Source organism: Leopardus geoffroyi, chromosome A2 (genome assembly GCF_018350155.1).
Source record: "Leopardus geoffroyi isolate Oge1 chromosome A2, O.geoffroyi_Oge1_pat1.0, whole genome shotgun sequence".
NCBI lineage: Eukaryota > Metazoa > Chordata > Mammalia > Carnivora > Felidae > Leopardus > Leopardus geoffroyi.
Window position 1 is genome coordinate 154,223,694 of NC_059331.1, and position 23,267 is coordinate 154,246,960.

The 23,267-nt window shown below is 44.9% G+C and overlaps 1 protein-coding gene and 1 long non-coding RNA gene across 2 annotated transcripts in view; one reads left to right on the forward strand and one right to left on the reverse strand.

The window, feature by feature from the left end:
- The window catches only part of KIAA1549 (KIAA1549 ortholog), a 154,989-nt gene that overhangs the window by 89,508 nt on the left and 42,214 nt on the right, over positions 1-23,267 (reverse strand). The window contains exon 3 of the mRNA XM_045496408.1: positions 469-3,132. Coding sequence (XP_045352364.1) covers positions 469-3,132 — 2,664 coding nt within the window. The remainder of the gene's footprint in view (positions 1-468; positions 3,133-23,267) is intronic.
- LOC123606937 lies at positions 3,145-4,945 on the forward strand. Its single transcript, XR_006716574.1, has 2 exons — positions 3,145-3,653; positions 4,523-4,945. It is a non-coding gene; the product is annotated as an uncharacterized LOC123606937 (long non-coding RNA).

The window sequence follows — 23,267 nt, forward strand, 5'->3', positions numbered from 1 at the left end:
TCGAACCACACCTGAAGGTTTTTGTTTTCACGACACCAACTACGCGTGCACCGGGTTACGAGTTCCAAAGACAAAGATCCTAGCAGATGTTTCTACGGTCGTTTAAATCTTTTATTTTTCTTACTGCTACTATTAACGAACATGTAGTACTCTGTGGGTGTTTCTTACGTGCCAAACGCTAGGTTAAGTATTTTATATGCAGTGATGCATTTAAATCTTTAATAACCCAATGCAGTATGTGCCATGATTGTCCTCGTTTAATAGTGGAGGAAACCGAGGTGTACAGAAACTCGTTAAGTGTCCAGAGAACTCACAGGAGAAAGGCGAAGGAGTGAGGGCTACTGCCCAAGAGCTCTCCAGGCCCGAAGCCCGTGCTCTTTCCCAGGATGCTGCGTCTTGGAACATTCCATCCAAGCACCGAAGAGAGATCGCCCCGACCAAGAGAAGTGACTTGAAACAGGGCCTTACCGGTTGTGATCAGATAGGCATCGGGAACCGTAATATCACACACATACGGCAGCTTGGTGGTGACCAGTGCTGGACTATGAACCGCTGCTTCAGAAGTGGAGGTGGGCACGGGATGAAGGGATGGTGGGGGATGCACAGAGCTGCTCTCGTGGGGATTCCGACTCGTGGTTCTGCTGCTCAGGGTGCTGCCGTCCACAGTATCCCCAGGGGCAGCACCGGCAGTGGGGGTGCTCGGATCAGTGGAGGCGAGCACTGGCAAGTCTGTGGGTGTAAACGACGGGCCCACGGGGACTGGCTCTGTTGGAAGAGGTGAGGAGCTTGCCTCAGAAACAAACGAGGAGGCTGATGATGGGTACACATCGGTGACTGGGAGCGTAGTGCCGGGAATGACTTTGGAGAAAGAGGGTAAGACCGACGTGTGACCGTCCGAAGCGCTGACACTGTCGCTGGAAGGTAGCGGGGTTGGAAAGAGGGAAGACTCCACGACAACGGGGGTTGTACGAAAAGCAGTCAGAGGTGATGCGGAGTGAGTCCCAACGGTCAAAATGTCGAGGGTGGGCCCAGAACTGGAGGGCACCAGGGTGGTGACCGCCGATTCATGGGCAATGAGTGACCACTCAAGATAGGAGGTAGTTTCAGTGAGGGCTGAGGTAAAATGAGCTTCGGGACCGGTCAGCGAAACCGTGGATGCCTCAGAGACCTTGAGAGAACCCGAAGGGAAGCTGGAGAGTAGGGGCATTTCAGAGTAACCAGGAAGAAAAGTGAATGTATTTGAAAGAAGGTCTGAACTTGGCCAGAGCTGCGAAAATTCAGAGCTCGTGGGATTAGGAACGGAAAGCGGAGGGGCCTCCAAATCGACAGAGTCGGACAACGGGAGTGTCTCAACCAAGGAAGAAAACGCCTGAGAAATGAAGGCCGACGCATCACTCGATGTCCCTGAAGACGGAGAGGCAAGTGTTTCTGAAGATGGAGACACCCAACTGCTGGGTTCCAGGGGTGGAGCTGAGAAAAAACTGGATGCGGAATCCAGACCGAGGCCGGTGACATGTTGGGAAGAGCTGCCGGGCTCCCAGTCGAGGGAGAGTGAAGGCTCTACTGACGATCCCCGAGTAGAAGACATAAAAGGACCTTGGTCTCTGCTAGCGGGCGACGGCGTGTTCCGGTTTGCTGTGCCCAAGTCAGGGAGCACGCTGCCGAGGAGCGAGGGAAACACGGCTGTCACGCCGGACGGCGTTCCTGGGCTTTCGGGGACAGAGGAGCCCAGAGTGGCAGTATCGGGTGACACTGGCACAGAAAGGCGGCCGCGGGAAGGATCCGCTTGAGTGGTCCCAACGCTCCCCGTACCCACGTCGGCCGAAAGACCGACGCTGGCTCCTGAGATGCCCGCGGATGGAGAAGAAAGCGGAATGACCGGTCGGGAGGGGAAAAGTGTATTAAATTCCTGGGGATCGTCTTCAAATTCAGGGAAGTCCGCTACTCTGCTGCTCGGCGGAGAGAGGCTGCTCACTCCCAGCGTGGTCACCGTCAGGGCACCATCCCCTGATCCGACATCTTTCTCCACCATGCTCGCTGACGCAACGTGCCGAGGCGACGCCACGGCGCAGGACACGCACCACGTGTACGGCCTGAACGAAGCCGCCGGGCTCGGGACGTGAGTGTCGTCCACGGGCCTCGGGACCCCTGACTCGCCAGGCAACCCTGATGCTTCCCTGGCGCTGCCGGGAAGAAAGGGGTTATAAGAAACATCCGCTGGCCGAGTAGAAAAGGACACAAGCGCGAGAGATGAGAACAAAGCCGACTTTGTATGGCCGCGGCCACAGGCAAGGGCTGTCTGTGCCAGACTTGCAGCGGGGTCTGTTCTTGGGAAGATGGTTTCTTCTAGACTGCGACTCAGAGCCGTGGGCATGTCGGGGTATCTGTCCGTGCCTGTGGCCAGAACACCCTCCGGAGGTGGGGAGACCTCGTCCCAGGAGGGAAAAGCCTGTGGAAGGATGCCACTGCCTGACAGCGGAGGCTGTGTGGCCAGAGAGCCAGAAAGAAGGGTTTCTCCATCCTCTGTTCCTGAAGCCGCGATCTCCGGCAAAGTCCTGCTTGCCGAGTGCCCGTAAGTGTCAGTAGGATAAAGCACCAAATTCCTACTGGGACGCGGCAGTATGCCCTCAGAAGTGGAAAAGGCTGACCAAAAAGCACTGAAATGACTGGCGGACTCGGCATACGTTGTTGGCTGTGGCACTGTGTTTTGCCAGGCTGACGTCATTTGCTCATCCTGGAAAGAAATAATGGGCAAAGAGGGAGTCAGCACTGGCGGGCTGACTGGGAGATGCTGTAGCGGAGAAACCACGCGCGAAGTGGCCCAGGGAGTTTCCGGCAAAAAGTTATCCATTTCATCATCATCTCTGACCACCTCACTGCTCGTCATCGACACATAATTGGCCACAAGGATGCTGTGATCTGCCATACTTTGGGTCAGTGTTCCTGGGTTTAAAAAGACTGTATCAAAAATAGTGGCAGATAGAGATGATGTGACCTGGAGAGAAGGGCTTTGCTGGGACCCTGGAGCAGTTTCTGTTAAGGCCACATGTGCAGTGCTGTGCACGGTGCTTTTCTTCATCGTGAGCTCCACGGAGGATAAAGAGAGGTTGTGCTGTTCCACAAAGAGCTCATCTACAGAGAGAATAAAAGCTGGGTTAGTTGCAATCAAAGCCATACTGCTAACGCTTTGTTTCAGATGTAAGAATTTATTCATTGAACAAATATCCACTCGACTATGAATATGTACAATTCACAGTTGGAAGTGAAACAGCTAATTGGGAGCCAGAAATTGCCAGAACAACCGTCAGGGTAATAATATCCACAAATATTCATCAATGTGAGCACCACCTTCACTTCAGCTTGTGTGGAAGCAGATCCTGCCATTTTTTCTCTTACTTTCAAATGACACCACAGAATACCGGAAATGGAGGAGGTCTCAGGAGGCTGTGTGGTCCATTCTGTCTCATTTATCACACAAGAAAGAGATGAGAGAAAGTAACTAAATCAATTACATGATCACCCAGACAGAGGTGGAGTGAGAACCTCAAGATAAGCCTGCCTTGAATTCCAAGCCCACATTCCTTCTCTTCCACAAGAGCTGGCTCTCAAGAGAAATGAACACGAGAACCCTGAAAGCATCACTCTCTACACAGGTAAGAGAGTTCAAAAGATCCTAGTTTAGGGCCACCCACACCAAGGCCGCAGACTCCCTCCAGGCTCGGCTCCCATCATTCCCTGTTCCACTCTCACACCTTCCTGACTACGCTCTGGCCCATCCAAACTCCCTCTGGCTTAGGGATTTATGCACATTCTTGTCCCTCTGCCTGGGATGCCCTTCCCCGGCTCTCCACCGGGATTATTCCTACTGGCCCTGCAGATGCAACACAGATACCGCCTCCTCCTTCAATGCTCTAAAGTGGAGTGAGTGCCTCTCCCAAGGCTTCTTACCTGTCATAACCCTTAGCAAGCCTCACTGAAATTAACTGTCTGCTCATTACACTGCAAGCTTCCTGAAGACAAGGACAGTTGATCTGCCTTCCCAGTGCCTAGCACAGTGACTGACATATAGTCAGAGCTCAATACATGTCTGCTAAATGAAGGAAGGAAGGAAGGAAGGAAGGAAGGAAGGAAGGAAGGAAGGAAGGAATGGTGTCTGAGAACCAAGTTCTGTTTTGTGCCCACAACATCCTATCTTCCTCTCAAAACTTTCATATTCTTTACCCTTGTGACAGCTGTCTTGATCATGGACGTGGCTGAGGTGTCTCCACCTATAATTCGGATACAGAGAGGCAGGATATGTACTGGCCCAGGCCCCTAATGAAGGCCCAGAGCACATGGTATGTCCACTGAAGCACAGGCTGAGGACTGAGCAGCTATCATGACCCATAACAAGACCCTCCTCTTGCTTGTCCAAACAGTCTATCAGAACGTGAGTGTGTGAATCGTTTAGAGACAATCTTGAACTTGACCTTTTTACTTTATTTCTTGAAGTAAATTGTTTCTGTTCTATTCCTGGCACTAGGGCAGACTGGAGACCTCGATGTCTTCTCACATCATAACGCTGAATTATGCTTACAAAATGTTCGAAAACATCTTTTTACGTGACTAGATGAGCCTGTAAGGCGATAAGGGACGTGTGCCATACACAGGAACAAAGGAAGAGTTGGAGTAGTCATCAAGCACTGCAGTCACTGGAGAGAGGGACACTGGACCAGAGAGCCTCAGATAGAGGGACACTTAGAACACGGGGGAATAAGGGACGAGTGTTGGGTCTGAGCAGGTAAAGAACACAAATGAAGACCATCTCCAAAAAGGTGAGACCTGAGAAGGACCATACTCTCCGGGCAAGAGTGAATTAGGAAGAAAAACAGCCACCTCTCTGAGAACAGTAAGAAAAAATATGTCTCAACCTTGACTTTATGTAGATATTTTATAAAATGTCCTCCCAACTTTGGAATCTTTATTACTTGCGTGGTCCTAAAAATTGTATGTTTAGAATCATGACTCTCCAACGCCTATCAGAGGTTAACATAAATCACCTCTAGAAGAACACTCACAGAGCAGGCATCAAAGTATTCGTGCAGCTAGAGTTCCAATAAATATGAGTGCTACATTTAAAATTACAAAACATGTATAGAAATAAGGTACTATGAAAAAAGGTCAAGAGAAGCCCACAAAAATAGTGTTGGAGCTGTAAAGACTTTAGATACTGGAATGTGGGATACGTTTTTTAAAGTATGTTTAATCCACTTAAAATAATAAAGAGAAGACTGAAAACATGAGCAAGGAGCAAGAGACTGTAAAAATGGCCAGAAAGATTTGAAAAATAATTAAAAGAATACTTAGAAATGAAAAAACAGAGAGACACCGGCTGACTGAGTCAGAGGAGCATGCAACGCCTGATCTCAGGGTTGAGAGTTCAAGCCCCACGCTGGGTATAGAGATTACTTAAACAAATTTAAAAATTTTAATAGTTAAAATTTTGAAACTCAATATGCAATATACAAAATAGCAATTTAGAGGGGCCCCTGGGTGGCCTAGTTGGTTGAGTATCTGACTTTGGCTCAGGTCACAATCTCACAGTTTGTGATTCTGAGCCCCTCATTGTGCTGTCAGCACAGAGCCTGCTTTGGGTTCTCTCTCTCTCTCTCTCTCTCTCTCTCTCTCTCTCTCTCCCTCCCTCCCTCCCTCCCTCCCTCTCTTTCACTCTCTCTCTCTTCCACTCCCCACTCACACTCTCTCTCTCTCCAAAGTAAATAAACATTTTTTTTTTTTTAACATAGCAATTTAGATATAGCTAAAGAGAGATTTAGTGAACTGGAAGATAGATCTGAAAACTATGCAGAAGGGAGTACAGAGAAACAGAAAGGTGAGAAATATAAAAAAGAGAAGTTAAGAAGTATGGAAGATAGAATGACACAGTCCAACATACATTTGATCCAAGTTTTTAAAAGAAATAATAGAGGGAGATGGGTAGAGACAGTATTTGAACAAACGGTGCTAAAAACTGTCCAAAATTAGTAAGAGACATGAATCCTTCAATTCAAGAAAACCAAGAAATTCCAAGTCAGGTGAATTTTGTAAAAATTCACACCTACACACATGATGACACCACAGAACACCAAAGACAGAGAGAAACCGTAAATGAACCAGAGAAAAATACTGGCAATTACACCATCAGGTAACCCCTTCAGAGAACTAGGAGCCAAGTGATAATGAGGAAAATCTTGAAAGTGCAAAGAGAAAACATCCAACATCTTAGATTTGAATAACTACTACTTTCTATTTGTTAAATTAGGGACATTTTCAGATAAACCAAAAGTGGTAATACCAACAGAAGACCTTCAATAGAGGAACCTCCCTAAACAAGGATATACTTCCAGGGGAAAGGTAATTATCCCAGACGGAAGATCTGAGGAGAAAGAACAGAGGATAAATAAATGATAAAGATATGGCTAAATCTAAACAAATACTGGTGTTATAAATGGACAACACTACTACTATGTAATTTGTGAGGTTAAAAAACATGTACTACAGAATTAAAATAGTTTATTACAATCACACAGAAGCTGAGAGAGGGCATTCAGAGATATCTGTGACTCATCGGCAGAAATGGAAATCAAGACTAAGACAAAATTCTGTGAACAGATTTTGTGCATATTCACTAAAATTAGTAAATGATATTTAGTCACATATTTATTTAGATAAAATATTTCTAGCTGGCTCCACCAGCATGTGAATATCACAAACTTACACCAGATATAAGCTGTTTAAAGATTCACACTCCTTTCTATGTAATGTGACTTTTAAAAATGTGACTATTCAGCACTCTCAACAATAGCCAAATTATGGAAAGAGCCTAAATGTCCATCAACTGACAAATGGATAAAGAAATTGTGGTTTATATACACAATGGAGTACTACGTGGCAATGAGAAAGAATGAAATACGGCCCTTTGTAGCAACGTGGATGGAACTGGAGAGTGTTATGCTAAACGAAATAAGTCATACAGAGAAAGACAGATACCGTATGTTTTCACTCTTAGGTGGATCCTGAGAAACTTAACAGAAGTCTATGGGGGAGGGGAAGAAAAAAAAAAAGAGGTTAGAGAGGGAGAGAGCCAAAGCATAAGAGACTCTTAAAAACTGAGAACAAGCTGAGGGTTGATGGGGGGTGAGAGGGAGAGGCGGGTGGGTGATAGGTATTGAGGAGGGCACCTTTTGGGATGAACACTGGGTGTTGTATGGAAACCAGTTGGACAATAAATTTCATATTAAGAAAAAAATTTTTTTAAATAATATAAAATAAAATAAAAAAATAAAATAAAATAAAAAAATAAAATAAAATAAAATAAAATAAAATAAAATAAAATAAAATAAATAAAATATGAGACTATCGTTTATTAGGGGCTCCTGGGTGGCTCAGCCGGTTGAGTGTCCGACTTCAGCTCGGGTCATGATCTCACGGTTCGTGGATTCAAGCCCCGCGTCGGCCTCTGTGCTTATGGCTCGGAGCTTCAGATTCTGTGTCTCCCTCTCTCTCTGCTCCTTCCCCACTCGCGCTCTCTCTCAAAAAATAAATGTTAAAAAAATTTTTAATAAACAATAAAAAATAATAAATCATACAATAAAAAATAATATTAGAGATTTCAATACTGTTAGGCATATGTTGTCTTCCTTACAACCTGGCTCTAGGATTTCTTGTCTATGCACTTTTACTATTTACCTATCCCATTCCAAGCATGGGTAAAAGTAATCCTGATACTTCCCACAACTCTGGTGAAGTAAGTAGAGGCTGTACTTTTCCACAATAAAGGTTAAATGGTTATAAATCTAAGAAGTAATAAAATCAACATTCTATCCAACTACGAAGCACATAGATATTAAGGTTTTTCTAAGGACAGACCATTTTATGTGCTTTAAAACTCTGCTATAATTTATTTTGAAATATAAGATCTGAATAGACAGCAAGATCCCTTTTAAAATGAATCAGAAACATGTTTGAAAACACCCTAGAGGGGATAAAACAGTAACGAAAAGGGGTGCCTGGGTGTGTCGGTGAGTTGAGCATCTGACCCTTGATTTCGGTTCAGGTCATGATCTCACAGTTCACGAGACAGAGCCCTGAGTCAGGCTCTTTGCTTTCAGCACAGAGCCCGCTTGAGGTTCTCTCCTTCTCTCCCTTTCTCTTTCTGTCCCTCCCCTGCTTGTATGTGTGCTCTCTCCCTCTTTCTCAAAATAAATAAAAAACATTTTTAAAAAAAAAGTGAAGGGGCGCCTGGGTGGCACAGTCAGTTAAGCGTCCGACTTCAGCCAGGTCACGATCTCGCAGTCCGTGAGTTCGAGCCCCGCGTCAGGCTCTGGGCTGATGGCTCAGAGCCTGGAGCCTGTTTCCGATTCAGTGTCTCCCTCTCTCTCTGCCCCTCCCCCGTTCATGCTCTGTCTCTCTCTGTCCCAAAAATAAACAAACGTTGGAAAAAAAAAAAATTAAAAAAAAAAAAAGTACGGGGCGCCTGGGTGGCGCAGTCAGTTAAGCGTCCGACTTCAGCCAGGTCACGATCTCGCGGTCCGTGAGTTCGAGCCCCGCGTCAGGCTCTGGGCTGATGGCTCAGAGCCTGGAGCCTGTTTCCAATTCTGTGTCTCCCTCTCTCTCTGCCCCTCCCCCGTTCATGCTCTGTCTCTCTCTGTCCCAAAAATAACTAAACGTTGAAAAAAAAATTTTTCAAAAAAAAAAAAAAAGTGAAGAAAAACAACATTTTGTGGCTAATTTATGAGCCCAAGTATCCGATATAAATTAGAATTCCATCAACTCTACTTACAAAGGACACAGAAGAGGGAAAGCAAAGCGGTCAAAAAGATGAAAAATTCACCAGATAGTAAAAAAGAGGAACAAACACTTCTAAGAAATGTGACATGTGCCAAGCTCTCTTCTTTTTGGCCAAGCCCCAGGAGAGGAGAAGCCAGCTCTGAAAGAGACAGCAGCTGAAATGCCACGGGAATTACTTCTATGGTTAATTGAGGAAGAGGTTAGAAAACCCAAGCGAGTCTCTCCCAGCAGAAAAGGCTTCACAGACTCGAATTTCAAGCCCTGGAGATCAATTTTCAAGCTCTAAAGCATTAGTTCACCAGAGTGAACTGTCTCTGTGATGACAGGCTGTCTCTGTGATGACAGAGAGAAAGGAAGGGGCTGGGAAGACACCAGTGCTCCTCACTCGTCACGCACGCAAATGACGTGGGGGTCTTGTTAAGATGCGGGCACCGTCCAGCGGGGCTGGGGCGGGCGCTGAGCTTCCGTGTGGCTCTCAGGTGGTGCCAGGTCTGCAACCACACTGAACAGCCGGTGTCAAGACACCTTCTGCCACAGAGACTGCACAACACATACCTACTAGGTGCCTACCTTGTACCTCAACCTGGGCTGGGATCTCACCATGCTGTAGGTAACAAGAGTAGGGACTGCCCTAGTGCCAGTGCTGAGTCATGGTGCTTAAAAATTCACAAGGCAGGGGCGCCTGGGTGGCTCGGTCAGGTAAGTCTCTCACTTCAGCTCAAGTCATGATCTCCTAGTTCATGGGTTCAAGCCCCACATCGGGCTCTGTGCTGACGGATCGGAGCCTGGAGCCTGCTTCGGATTCTGTGTCTCCTCTCTCTGCCCCTCTCCTGCTCTCTCTCTCAAAAATAAGCATTAAAAAAATTTTTTTTAATTCACAAGGCAAACCCACAGAATGCACCAACAGCAAGAGCGAACCCTAAGGTAAACTCTGGACTGTGACAAATGATTTGTCAATGTAGGTTCATGAATTGTAACAAAGGTGTCATTCGGTGGGGACGCTGATAACGGGGGAGGCTATGCATGTGTGGGGACAGGGGACATATGGGAAATTACACCTTCTGCTCAATTTTCCTGTTCAGTGAACCTAAAACTGCTCTTTGAAAACACAAAATCTTTTGAAAAAACATATTTATGAAGCTCTTAAAAAACTTTTTTAGAAATCCATGAGGGAGATGCCCATCTCTAGGAACTTGATGGTCTTACTCACACAAGCAAGACAATTTGGTGGGTTTTTTGTTTTTTCTTTTTAATCACATTGTTCTATCTGGAAATCATCTCCCAAATATGATAGTCAATCATGAAGTCATGGACTTTCCAACCTGAATGGGTCGTTAAGACCTTAGCCAATCCGATCATGTTGCAAAGGAGGCTCAAAGAGTTTAAGCTGACTTGCTTAAAATAGCACCCGGGCCGTACGGCAGCCTAGAAAGGCAGGTTCATAAATTCTCAGTGACTGAATACTCCTCAAATGCCACAGCACATTCAGTCAAATCAGTCCGTTTAATTACAATTACTAGTGAGGAAATGACACTGGAAAACACGCTAACTTCTATTATACTGGAAAGGAGCCGAAAGCACAGGCTAAATTCTGTGCTGCTGAAACCCATGCAGAGGCCTGCCTTTGGAGCTATGAGGAACCACCGTCCACCAGGGGACAGCTCACAGGTACAGGCAAGGGTGTTACAAAAACAAAACACCCTCTGAGGGCTAGCCTGGGAAACCCAGTGGCAAAAATCTCTGAAGAGCTTTAATCCAAACACTTGTGATCGATTACTTCTGCTTCTGTGTGAAACTGTGGTTTTCAAAACGGGAGGAGTCATCTCAACCCTGTGTAGACATTCAGCCTACTACCAAACGAGAGCCCCCTGGAGTTTCCAAGAGTTTAACAAGAAAAGCAGATCATCTAACCACTACCCAATTTGGTCAATAGTTAGCAACTTTTATTCTTCTTGTAGTCCCCAGGTTGTCCTAATGATGATTTTAGTGCCATTATTAAAATCATCCTTCCCCTTTCCCACTCTTCTCCGTAGTTTAGAAAACAGGATCTTTCTTCACTTTCTTTCTCAGAACCCAACTGCACACGAATACCTTCTGCCAGATTACTCTCTCCTCCAACTGGTCCTGTTTTGTTTTGTTGTGTTTTTTTTTTTTCATCAAATTATCAGGTAGATAAGAAATACTACTTATAAAAACATATTTGCCAGGTATACGGGTAATAGTACAAAGATGACTTGAGATCCCATCACCTAGTTTAAGTAAAAAGATTACCCTTTCCCTCTGGCATCCCCTGGGGACCCCTCCCAACCCCTTCCCTTCCACTGAGAGAGTCACTCTTGAACTCTGCCTTTCTCACAGCCTTGCTTTTCTTTCTAGTCTTTTCACATGTGTGTATCCGTAAATAGAATATATTCTCCAGCTTTGAGCGTTTTCAAACTTTATCAAAATGGTGTTATATTGCATGTATTCTGCTACAACTTATTTTTCACTGCATATTTTTTTAGATTCATCCAAGTATACTTTTTTCACATGTAGTTATTATTCTCACTTCAACATGAATTCCATTGTATGGACATACTAAAATTTAACCATGTATTGTTGATGTACAGCTGGACCACTGTCAATTTTGTTATTACAAACTTTTTTTTAAGTTTATTTATTTTGAGAGAGAGAGAGAGTGTGTGTGTGTGTGTGTATACATGGGGGAGGCTGAGAGAGAGAGAGAGAGAGAGAGAGAGAGAGAGAGAGAATCCCAAGCAGGCTCCATGCTGTCAGCACAGACCTCAGTGTGGGGCTTGAACTCATAAAACTTGAGATCATGACCTGAGCCAAAAATCAAGAGTCGGATGCTCAACCAACTGAGCCACCCAGGTGCCCCTACAAACAGTTCTGATATGAATTTTCTTACCCATCATTTGGTACACAAATGTATACATAAAGTATAGATGTTCATGTGAGTATGTGTGTGTACATGTATGTGTATGAATAGGTATGCTTGTACGTGTGCACTTGCCTTTGGAGAATGTATATGCATGTGCATACGCATGTGTATGTGTATGGGTGTTGATGTGTTGTGTACATATGCACACACGAGAATAGAACTACTGGGTCAGAGGAGATGTTCATCTGAAACTTTACTAAATGATGCCAAATAATCTTTCAAAGCAGTTGAATCAATTTATAATCCCACTCTTGATCCTGCAAATTCTTACTCATACTTAAACATTCCTGGCCATTCATGTTTTTACTAATCTGGCTGATGTGAAAGGTTTTAAGGTTTTAATTTGCATTTCCCTGATTACAACAGACGTTGGTGTTGCCTCTTCTACTGTCTTTTCAATTCTACTGCCCATTTTGCTATTGGGTTGCCTGTCTTTTTCTTTTTCTTTTTTTTTTTTTTTTTAACGTTTTATTGATTTTCGAAAGACAGAGACAGAGCACAAGCAGGGGAGGGGCAGAGAGAGAGGGAGACACAGAATCCAAAGCCTGGAGCAGGTCTTGAACCCACGAACGATGAGATCATGACCTGAGCCGAAGTCAGATGCTTAACTAACAGAGCCACCCAGGTGCCCCCTTCTCAGACATTTTTAATACATTCTGAATACATAATACTATGTCAGTTATAACTTCTCCCAGTTTGTGGCTTGTTGACTGATTCTCTTTATGTGGCCTTTTGATGAACAGAAGTTCTCAATTTTAATATGGTCAAATTTACCAATCTTTTCTGTTACTGTTTGAGACTCACGTGCATTGGTCTTAAGACAGAAGGTTTTAGAAATCGTTCCCTACATCAAAAGCCATAACAATAGTCTTATATTGTCATACAAAGGTTTTAAAGTTTTGCCTTTCTCACTTAAAGCCACGTATGCCTGGAGGTTGTAAAGTGTGTGCATGCAAGTGCGTGCGTGTGTGTGTGTGTGTGTGTGTGTGTGTGTGTACATGTACATGATGTGAGCATGGACAAGAGTATCCCAGACCGATGTCACTCAAAGCAGTTGCACTTTGCGTTACTGGCCTGCGATGAAATAAGGTGCTTGAGCCAGGATATAACTCAATGCATTGATTCTTCAGAGAGTAGGTCGTGCTACAAAAATATGTCAGCTGAACCAGAAAGCATGCTCTGCAAGTGGTCAATTTATGCTCTGGTCTGAGTTCCTTATCTCATCTTGGATGGAAGACAAGAGTTTGCAGGCCAGCTCATTGCACAGTACCATCTGGGCAGAGGATGTGGGATCTGTACAAGGTCCAGTGGGGTGGGGCGGGTGGGGACAGAACTGGTAATGCAGCCCAATGAAGAACACAGAGAAGACCAGTATGTCTGAGAGGGAGGGAGGGAGGGAGGGAGGGAGGGAGGGAGGGAGGGAGGGAGGAAGGAAGGAAGGAAGGAAGGAAGGAAGGAAGGAAGGAAGGAAGGAAAAAGTGCCCAAAGACAAGGTTAAAGGGAGTTAGGGGAACAGAACATTCAAGGCTTGGAAGCCATGATGTTGCAGATAACAATTTAGTAAACACAATGGGAGGATTGCGTTTCAATGGGAGCATTGAAGGTATTTAGACGCATGACATGATCAGAATGGTGGTTAAAAATCCCTCCTGCTGTAGTATGAAGAACAGGTTAAAAGGAGGCAAGAGGAGATGTGGAGAGACTGGTTATATGGTCACAGCAGTTGAAGCTTGAGAAGACCGTGGCTCACATCAGAGTCGTCTTTTCAGAACTCTGCTACTCAGTGGGGCCAGGAGACCATCAGCATCAGCTGGGGTGTTTCAGAAATACAACCTCTCTGGCCCATCAAGACACTACTAGGTCACAAACTGCTTTCAACAAGATTCCAAGTGATTCCTGTGCCCGTGAAAGTGTGAGAGCACTAGCCTGAGATTTTTTTTTTTTTTTTTTTTTTTTTTTAGAGAAATCCACATGGAGATATCAAGTTTGCAAACAGATATGTGAGCCCGGAGATAAACCTGAAAAAGTAAGGAGGAGAAATCTGAGAAGCAGGGAGAACCAGGAATATGAGATGACAAGCAAACAGAAAAAGAGTTTAGGAGTCGGGAAGGGGTCTGGATGACCCAGAGAGGTCAAGAAAAGGAAAGCTGGGAAGCACCTCCTAGATGTGACAATAGGTCTCTTTAGCCTTGTGGTGGCAGAAGTCAGGTTGCCGTGGGTTGAAAAGTGACTGACAGGTGATGTAATGGGGAATATGTGCAGCAACTTTTGGGGGAGGTTTAGCTGTACAGGGCAGGAGAGGAACAAGATGACAACCAGAAGGGTCCAGGGAAAGGTGTCTGGTTCTCAGATAATAGGTAAGAATCACCGAGGAGCTCAATAAAGATGCAGGCTTCTAAAAATGCAAAATGTCACCCAATCAAGAGAAAACATCAGACAAACCCAAAGGCATTCTATTAAAAACCTGACTCTTCAAAGACCTCAAAGTCATAAAAGACAAGGAAAGACTGAGGAACAGTCATAGACTAGAGAAGACTAAGTTAGAGATGTGACAACCAAATGCAATTTGGGATTCTGGATTGGATTCCAAAACAGAAGGGAGAAAACTGGTGAAATCCTGTAAAGTCTGTAGTCGAGTTAACAGAATTGTACCAGGGTTAATTTCTTCACTTTGATAACTCTACTAAGATGATCTAAGATTCTAACATTAGGGAAAGCTAATTAAAGGTCTATGGGAACTCTGTGTATTAATTTTTTAACTTTGTTATACGTCTAGGATTGTTTGAAAATAAAAGCTAAATTCAGGTTGTCATTCAGTAGATGGGGTGGGGGGCTTAGGAATTGGGGTGTGCTTGTGTTTGCTGCTGTTCTTATTTCAGAATCAACGTTTTGAACCAACACCATGGGTAATTCTACTGCAAGTACAGGGACTTTTCTTTGAAAGGTACTGGGCTAGAGCAATACCAATGGAACAATCCAGAAGAGAGGAAGAGATGGAAGATGCAGTGGATAAGTGAGGAACCCAGGTGGGAGAGGAGGAAGAAGAAATGGCAACCAGAGGGAACTGGCCTTTGATCCTCAACTGGAGGACAGACTGAGAAGGGGAGTGCAGAGACAGGGCCTCTGTGCACACGTGCTGGTGAGAACAGGAGGTAATTTTGGTCAGAGGAAGGACGAGGCAGAGCACACTGGAGAATGTGTGAAGTCGACACGGAGCAGGGAGCAGGGCTGCCTACAGACATAAACAACATGGCCAGGCTCTACCAAGGAGCCACAGTCTAAAACAGAAAGGAGGTTCTCCGTGTCCCATGCTGTTCCCAAATCAGCCTTTCAGCCTACATTTGGATGTGGGGCCTTACCCAAAGAACAATGGCTGATGAGCTCTCTGCAAAGAAAAGTATCGACCTCAGAGTGAATGGCAGTACCCAATGGCATAGCCCCAGTGTTTGAAGATCTCAGACTATGTAAAATTTCTTTTAGAAATCTTCCTGTGACATCTTTTGTTGTTCAACTTTTATTAAGTCACAGGCAACATTAAAATGCCTATATTCCCATAGTGCACATCTGTTGTGGACTAAATTACATCACCCACCCCACCATAAAAATCTGTATGTTGAAGGTCTCACCCCCCAGTGAGGCTGTATCTGGAGACAGGGCCTTTCCAGAGGGAGACATGGTTAAATGAGGTCATACAAGTTGGGCCCTGATCCAACAGGGCCTCCTCGTAAGAAGAGGGGGAGACACCAGAGCTCACTCTCCTGGAGCACTGGCACAGAGAAACAGCCACATAAGAACACAGCAGGAAGGCACCATCTGGAAGCAGATAGAGGCCTCACCAGAGACCACTCCCGCTGGCACCTCGATCTTGGACTTGCGGCCTCCAGAACCATAAGAAAATAAAGGTCTGTTGTTTAAGCCCTGAAGTCTGTGACACTTCGTTTTAATGGCCCAAGTGACTAAGACAACACCTTTCATTCCCAACTCTAACAAGAGGCACTAGGATGGAGTAGGGATTACTGGAAACAGGAGCCTACAGGCTTTGGGCCCTACCCTTGTCTACCACAGTTAATTGCCAACTTTTTTTTTTTTTTTTTTTGGTATTTATTTTTGAGAGAGCACAAGTGGGGGAGTGGCAGAGAGAAGGGACAGAGGATCTAAAGTGGGCTTTGTGCTGACAGCAGCGAGTCCAACACAGGGCTCAAACTCATGAATCGTGAGATCATGACCTGAGCCAAAGTCGGACGCTCAGCCAACTGAACCACCCAGGTGCTCCAATTAACTGCCGACTTTGAGTAACTCAGTTCACATTCCTGGGTCTCAGTTCCGTCTTCAGCTAATAAGATATAGAGTTCCTGAAAATCACTACCTGAAAAACGAGCATTCAAGTGTTGACTCTCTATGTGCAGGCCTGAAATATGACCCTGTGCTCACGCTATAGGTTTTCTCTGTCGGGTTTTCTGTTGTTTGCAACAGAAACAATTCTGGCCACATAAGCAGGAGGGAAATCAATGGAAGAATACCAGAGGGCCCACAGAATGGACAAGGGGCTCAATTTCAGAAGAGACACAAAAGCCAAGTGCGACCGGGCAGCAGAGAAGCCTGCCACAGACAGCGTCCGCTGACGACACACGCTGGAACTCTGCGGGCACAGCTGCCAATGGACGGCCACCGCCCTCGCCCGCCCCCCAGCTCTTCTACTTCGTAGCAAAACTTCTGCAAAATTCAAAGTCTAGCTGGGAGGGTCCCACTGTCCATGCCTAAATCACATGCCACATTGCCCATCAACCCTGCAGTCCTCTGACCCTCTCACAATGAAAGATTTCCTGAAAAGGGAAAAGGCAGCTTCCCAAAATGATAAATGGCCACTACATCAGTGGCGGGGGGGGGGGGGGGGGGGGGGGGGGGGTTGGTTTTAGCCAATAAAAAGCACGGCCTTCAACACTGGTATATTAATGATCCCCGTCAGAGAAGGAGACAACAGGGCCGCAAAAGCTCCAGAACATTCCACAGAGAATAGAAGCGGGTCCCATTCTATCTCAAACTTGCTCACTTCCCTGGAGAAATCCCCCATAATTAGTCATATCTTCCATTTCCTCCTCTAGGAGATGGGGACACAGATAACAATTAAGACTTCACTAAAACACGAAGAGAGCTAGTGAGTAACTTCAGAAAACAACAACTGCACGCAAGACTAAATAAAGGTACCACAAAGCTTTTTTAAAAATTCATACTATTGGGGAGGCTGGGTAACTCAGTCGGTTAAGCAGCCCACTTCAGCTCAGGTCATGATCTCACGGTCCAAGGGTTCAAGCCCCACATCGGGCTCTGCTCACAGCTCAGAGCCTGGAGCCTGCTTCGGATTCTGTGCCTCCCTCTCTCTCTGCCCCTCCCCCACTCTGTGTCTCAAAAATAAACATTAAAAAAAAGTTTCATACTATTACAGCTAAAACATCAGTAGTTTTAGTGCCCCATCCCTTATCTGTAGTTTGCCTCCACAACTTCCATTAGCTACAGCCCAGAAGCACATGATTTCTCCTTCTGACATATGGTCAGAAGGTCAACAGTGGCCTAAACTGACATCATTCACTTCACTTCACCTTGTCATGTAGGCATTTGGTCATCACATACCAACACAAGCAGAGTGAATACAGTATAGTAAGATATTTTGAGAGACAGAGCAGATTCACCTTCTATTATAGCATATTGTTAAAATTGTTCTATTTTGTTATTAGTCCTTGTTGTCAATCTCTTACTGTGCTGGTTTATAAATTAAGCTTTACCAAAGGTATGTCTGATAAGAATAAACACAGCATATATAGGGTTTGGTACTATCCACCATTGCAGGCATCCACACAAATGGGTCTTGGAACGCATACCTCGTGAATAAGGGGGGCCACTCTATAGGCTTCAGGTTGGGATTTAGGGACTCCCTAATTATTGGCATGATTTTCTCATCCGAGCAGACAAGGGTATTGAAATGTCAGCTTGATTCAAAGCATGGGACAGAGTATTTATTGGAAGATGTCGTGTTGCTTTGTCTTATTCTTTCCGAAATGAAACGCAGTCCTCTTTTTACCAACCTGCAAAAGCAAGACTGTCAGCACTTGAAGTAACAAAAACAAACCGAACCAAACTCTCTCAGCTCACTGAGAACAAAGGCGAAAAAATTCTCAGTCAGCCATCTGTTTCTAAAATAATTTAATTCAAAACACAGTCCCATAACAACAGGGAAAAGGACACCGTCAGCCTCAAGATAATCTCCCGTCTCTGGTTACACTCAGGCCTGGAGTGGCACACGACATCCGTGACTCAGCATGAGGAGGCACTTTCCCTCCCAAACACAGGGGCCAGCAGACATTAGTTTCCACACAAATGCACAAGCCCATAACTAAGTGACCAGGAGACATCCCCGCCTCACTGGGTGGGTCCAATTCCAACGAACAGTAAAGAGCTTATGCTCTTATGCTACAGGCTCAATTCCTTAATTCAGCTCTAAATTAAGCTTTTTATATCATAAGGGGAGCAAGAACTTTAAAAGACAGAGGGGAGCCATTCCGGCTGGAAGCAGCCACATAGACAAAGGCTCCATGTGTGGACAATGCGGATGTGTTTGCGTAACAAATGGTAGTGGCCCCAACTGGTTGGAGAGAATGCTAGAAAAGTTGGCTGAGGAATGTGAGAAAGTCCGTGTGGACAATGGGGATCCAGTGGGTGTTTTGGGCAAAGTGGCCTTTTTCTCAGTTACACTGCAGAAAAATCACACAGCAGAGTGGAAAGAAGCAGGAACCAGTGATCCATCAGGTACACAGCGCAGGTACACAGCCAACGGGGTGAGAGTAAGCAGAGCATGATCACACAGGAATGGAAAGAAGTTACAACTCAGAGAGACCGCACAAAGGTAAAACATGATAAAACTTGGCAGCTGGCGGGATGCATGAGGGAAGAGAGAAGAAGAAGTCCGAGGTGATTTCTGAGTCACAGATTCAACTGCCTGCTACAGACAACTCCATCTGAGTACCAAAAACTGGCCCCTAAGAAAACCCTGATCCCCCGTCGGGGCCAGTTAACACCCACCCTCAGTCCCGGTCTTCCGGTTAACTCTCAGATCTCTTCATCCTCATCACCACCACGTAAGATAAGAGTCTGTGTCCTCAACCTTCCTGGCTTAGCACCCTAGCAAGAAAGAAAGGTCTAAGGAGGCCACTAAGGAACAAGCAAAGTGCTGGTGACCCAGAATGATGGACGAAGGTCAGAAAGTTGACTCCGAGGAGGCTGTGTCTGAGCCAACACCTAGAAGACGAAGGAGCCAGGAGAAAAAGCATAGGAGATTAAATCACTCCAGGCAGAGCGGATGGTGCATGCAAAATGCCTCAACCAGGACAGATGTGAAAAATAGCTGGTGTGCACAGCACAGAGGAGAGCCCGGTGTGCACAGCTGAGCACAGGAGAGCTGGTGCACACAGCACAAGGGGAGCCCAGCTCCGGGCGAGGCTGGCGCAGAAGGCACAAAAGCCAACCCCAGGTGGGCAGAGATGTGATTCTAGTGCTCCAAAGAGCAATGTGGGCTGAGGATAAAGATTTGGTGATTATTGGCGGAACGATGATCATGGGGGTCAAATGACCCCCATCAAGGAAGAGAGAGAGAAACAAAGTTCAACTCCCATACTCTGGTTCATTTAAGGGGCAGCAATCAGAAGGGGCCACTGTTAGCAATCACACCAAATAGAGCGCTATTTACATACACTTTTCTACAATGCAGTTCAGTCAAGCACACAAATTATTCTCATCCTTACTTAATTTATTTCTAGTCACTGACAATCTTTCCCAAACCCCTCTTCTGCCTGCTTATTGGTATGAAGAGCTTACTGATTAGCAATTATCCATAGCATTAACTCTCTAAGTATCTATAATTACGACTTCTCTTAGTCTATTTGAGGGCTCCGTGGGACTCCAGGATGAGGAATAACATGAAGTTAATGTAAATACTAATTTGCCGAGAAACTAACCCAGACCAAATATGTAGATAAGCCAAAAGGCAATTTTCCAAAATTGAGGCTTTACCAGTATGCAGCGTTCTATATTTGTTTTTTGCTATTTGAAGTGTCTAAATGCCAGCAGCAAACCAATTTCAGCATTTTGAACTCTTTATGATGAAATTTTCAGAAATACCCCCCAAAAAACTGAAAGACTAGAAACCCCATTACCAGGCTTCAACGCTAACTTTTGGCCATGCTCACTCTTTTTTTAGTGACAGTAAAGCAAATCCCAGATACAACTCATTTCACCAATAAATACTTTGGTATCTCTGATACAGGACTTTAAAAAACCATAACCATAATCATTATACACAGCCAACAAAATTAAAAATAATTCCTAATATCATCTAATTACCCATTCCACACTTAGTTTTCCTTGATGGCCTCAAAATACTTTTGTACAACTGCCTTTTTCAAATCAAGATCCAAACCAGGTACACACCCTGCTTTGGGTGATATGTCTCCTAAGTCTCTTTTACTCTATACTAGTTTCCTCCTCCTTTTTTATTTTTTTTTTAAGCTCTCACGATTTACTTATTAAAGAAAAAGGTCATTTGTCCTGTAGCCAGCCCATAGTCCAAATTTGGCTGACTAGAGTCTCATGGTGTCATTTAGCATGTTCTTCTAACCCTCAAATTTTCTATAAACTGGTCATTACATCGCGAGGCTTCATTACATTCAGGATCAATATTTTTTAGCAAGAATACTTTCTAGGTGGTCTTTCATATTTCCCATTGCATCACATCAGGACGTGCCTGATATCTGGCTGTCCCACAGTGGGTGACACTAAAATTTATCAGGGCTTTTAGGTGGTGACAGTCTGTTCTATCCATGGTAAGACTCTTCATCAACTTTTCACCTAATGATTAAACAGTCAAGATGATTATTGCTTACATTTATTAGGGAGGTTGGAAGGTTTTCAAGCCTCTGTTAATTAAAAGATATTCCTAACACTTCCGAGATATATTCGCAGAACGAATAATAATTATTTGGTGTCTGAAACAGTAACATAATTACATAACAACATATTTGTGTGCGTTTGAGAACATTTCTTAAGTCACCTGATTAAGAATTCAATGCGAAGATGTTGAATTCTGTACTGTTCTTTAGAAAGATTACAGATAAATTACTAACTCTGCACATAAAAAGAATAAAGCCTTATGTCTGTATGTCACTCTCTGAAGTTCAAAGTTCCTAAAAGGTAGTGAATAAAAAATAAAGGAAATCTTGGAAATGAAGAGAACTATGGAGGGAGGAAATAAAATGTCAGAATATCTCCAAAGTGGTACTTTTATTTTAGTCCCTTCCCAAAGGAGACATGAACAAAGTACTAAAATAACCTTAAAACATGATGGTCAAACAGCTTCAATTTCACTTTTTTCCATACCCCTTAGCAGGAGCTTCTAGAAAAACAGCAAAAAAGAATTTAATCTTTTTCTTCCCTGTCCTATACGTCAAGAAGTTAATAAACAGTTTAATACCTCTGTGGACAAAAGCAAGAATCCTCCCCGCCTCCAACACTGGAGATTAGTTAATACCTTCTGCGGAATCATTTAATGACCCTGAGAAAGTCTCTATTAATAGCCAAGCCTCCCAGGCCAGCCTGCATGTCCCCCTGGGGCAGGGAGCCTGCAGCTCACTGAACATGCCTGCCTGGCCCAAGTGGTAGGGGAGGGAAGTTGGGGGGTGCCCTGCCATCAGGTGTGACCTCCGGAATGGTGATGAGGGAGGCTGAAACTCCCTGAATACGGAAATGTTTCAAATGTTGCAATGGTTGCCACTGAGCTGTATACTTAAAAGTTATTAAAATGGTAAACTTATGTTGTGTGTATTCTATTGCAATAAGAAAAGTTGCAATGGTCAGCTGAGCCTACAGGGTTATGTCCGCGACAACCACCCCTCCGCGCCGGGTGATCTCTCTGCCGTCAAAAACCCCTTGCTCTAGGGGCACCTGGGTGGCTCAGTCGGTTAAGCGGCCGACTTGGGCTCTCAGGTCATGATCTCGCGATCCGTGAGTTCGAGCCCCGCGTCGGGCTCTGTGCTGACAGCCTGGAGCCTGTTTCAAGATTCTGTGTCTCCCTCTCTCTGACCCTCCCTGTTCATGCTCTGTCTCTCCCTGTCTCAAAAATAAATAAAACGTTAAAAAAAAATTTTTTTTTTAAACCCCTTGCTCTCTCCACAGCACCACACCGCCTCTGTGGGGAGGCAGATCTTAAACTGCACCTAAGGGTTTTCAAGGAACATTTCTAGATTATCATTTTTATTCTTGAATAGCTATGCACAAAAATCTTTCTAATTACACAGCAAACAAGAAATCTATATATTAAAAATGGCTTCCCAGTTTGAACACTTATGCTCATTGCATCCCAACACAGGCTTATCAAACTTGGGCTCAGTCGGTTGAGCATCCAACTCGGTTTCAGCTCAGGTGGTGATCCCAGGATCGTGGAATTGAGCCCCGCATCAGGCTCTGAGTTGACAGTGCAGAGCCTGCTTGGGATTCTCTCTCTCCCTCTCTGTCCTTCTCCTGCTCACATGCTCACTCTCTAATAAATAAACATAATACATACCTACCTAAGGAAATAAACAAACGATACAGTAAGAATAACATGTCAGACACTATATCCAGAGGGGTATGAAACTAGCTTCTAGGGCCAACTGTGCATCAGGACCGCTTGGTGGGGTGCTGCCGCGGAAAGACAGTGTACCTGGCAAAGGAAGCTTAGGCCCGTGAGGAGGCCCAAAAGAGGCGATCTGGGAAAGGGTTGGGAACTTTCCCAGTGATGAGCTTTCTGGGCACTGGGCAGTGACGCATTTGCTGCCTCACCTGCAAGGACAAATGGGAGGTGGGGCCCGCAGCAGGAAAACTCAGGCAGGAATAAAAGAACCAAAGGACCTGCGACCCCAGCAACCTGGGGTCTCACACAGATGGGCAACTAAAAAGTGTTCCTCCAGGTTGTCTATCTTCAATCGCTAAGGAATGCTTTCAGACCCACAAGAAAAGCAGGGACATAATCAGAGAGCTCCTCATTCTTCATGAAAACGGTGATCACAATGGCTCCAGAGTGCTCCCTCTGTTCCTGGATAACTTGCCTGTAAACCTCAATTCTCACAAAGCCCTACTGGAAGGTACAGGAAGGGAGGCGCCAGAGCTCCAGCTGGTCCCAAGCCTGGCAAGAGAGTCACGATGAGGACCCTGGTCTGTCTGCAGCTTCAATCGCAACATACAAAATGACTACCCTGCATTAAGGAAACAACACCCATCTGAATAAATTTTTAACTTAAAAGCGATGTAATTGCCAAGAAGCACATGAAAAGATGTTCAGTGTCATCAGTCATTAGAGAAACCACAATGAGATACCAATTCACACCCATTAGGAGAGCCATACTTTTCTAAAGAGACCAAAAACAAGTGTTGGAAAGCATGTGGAGTAATTGGAATCTTCATAACACCGCTGCGGCAT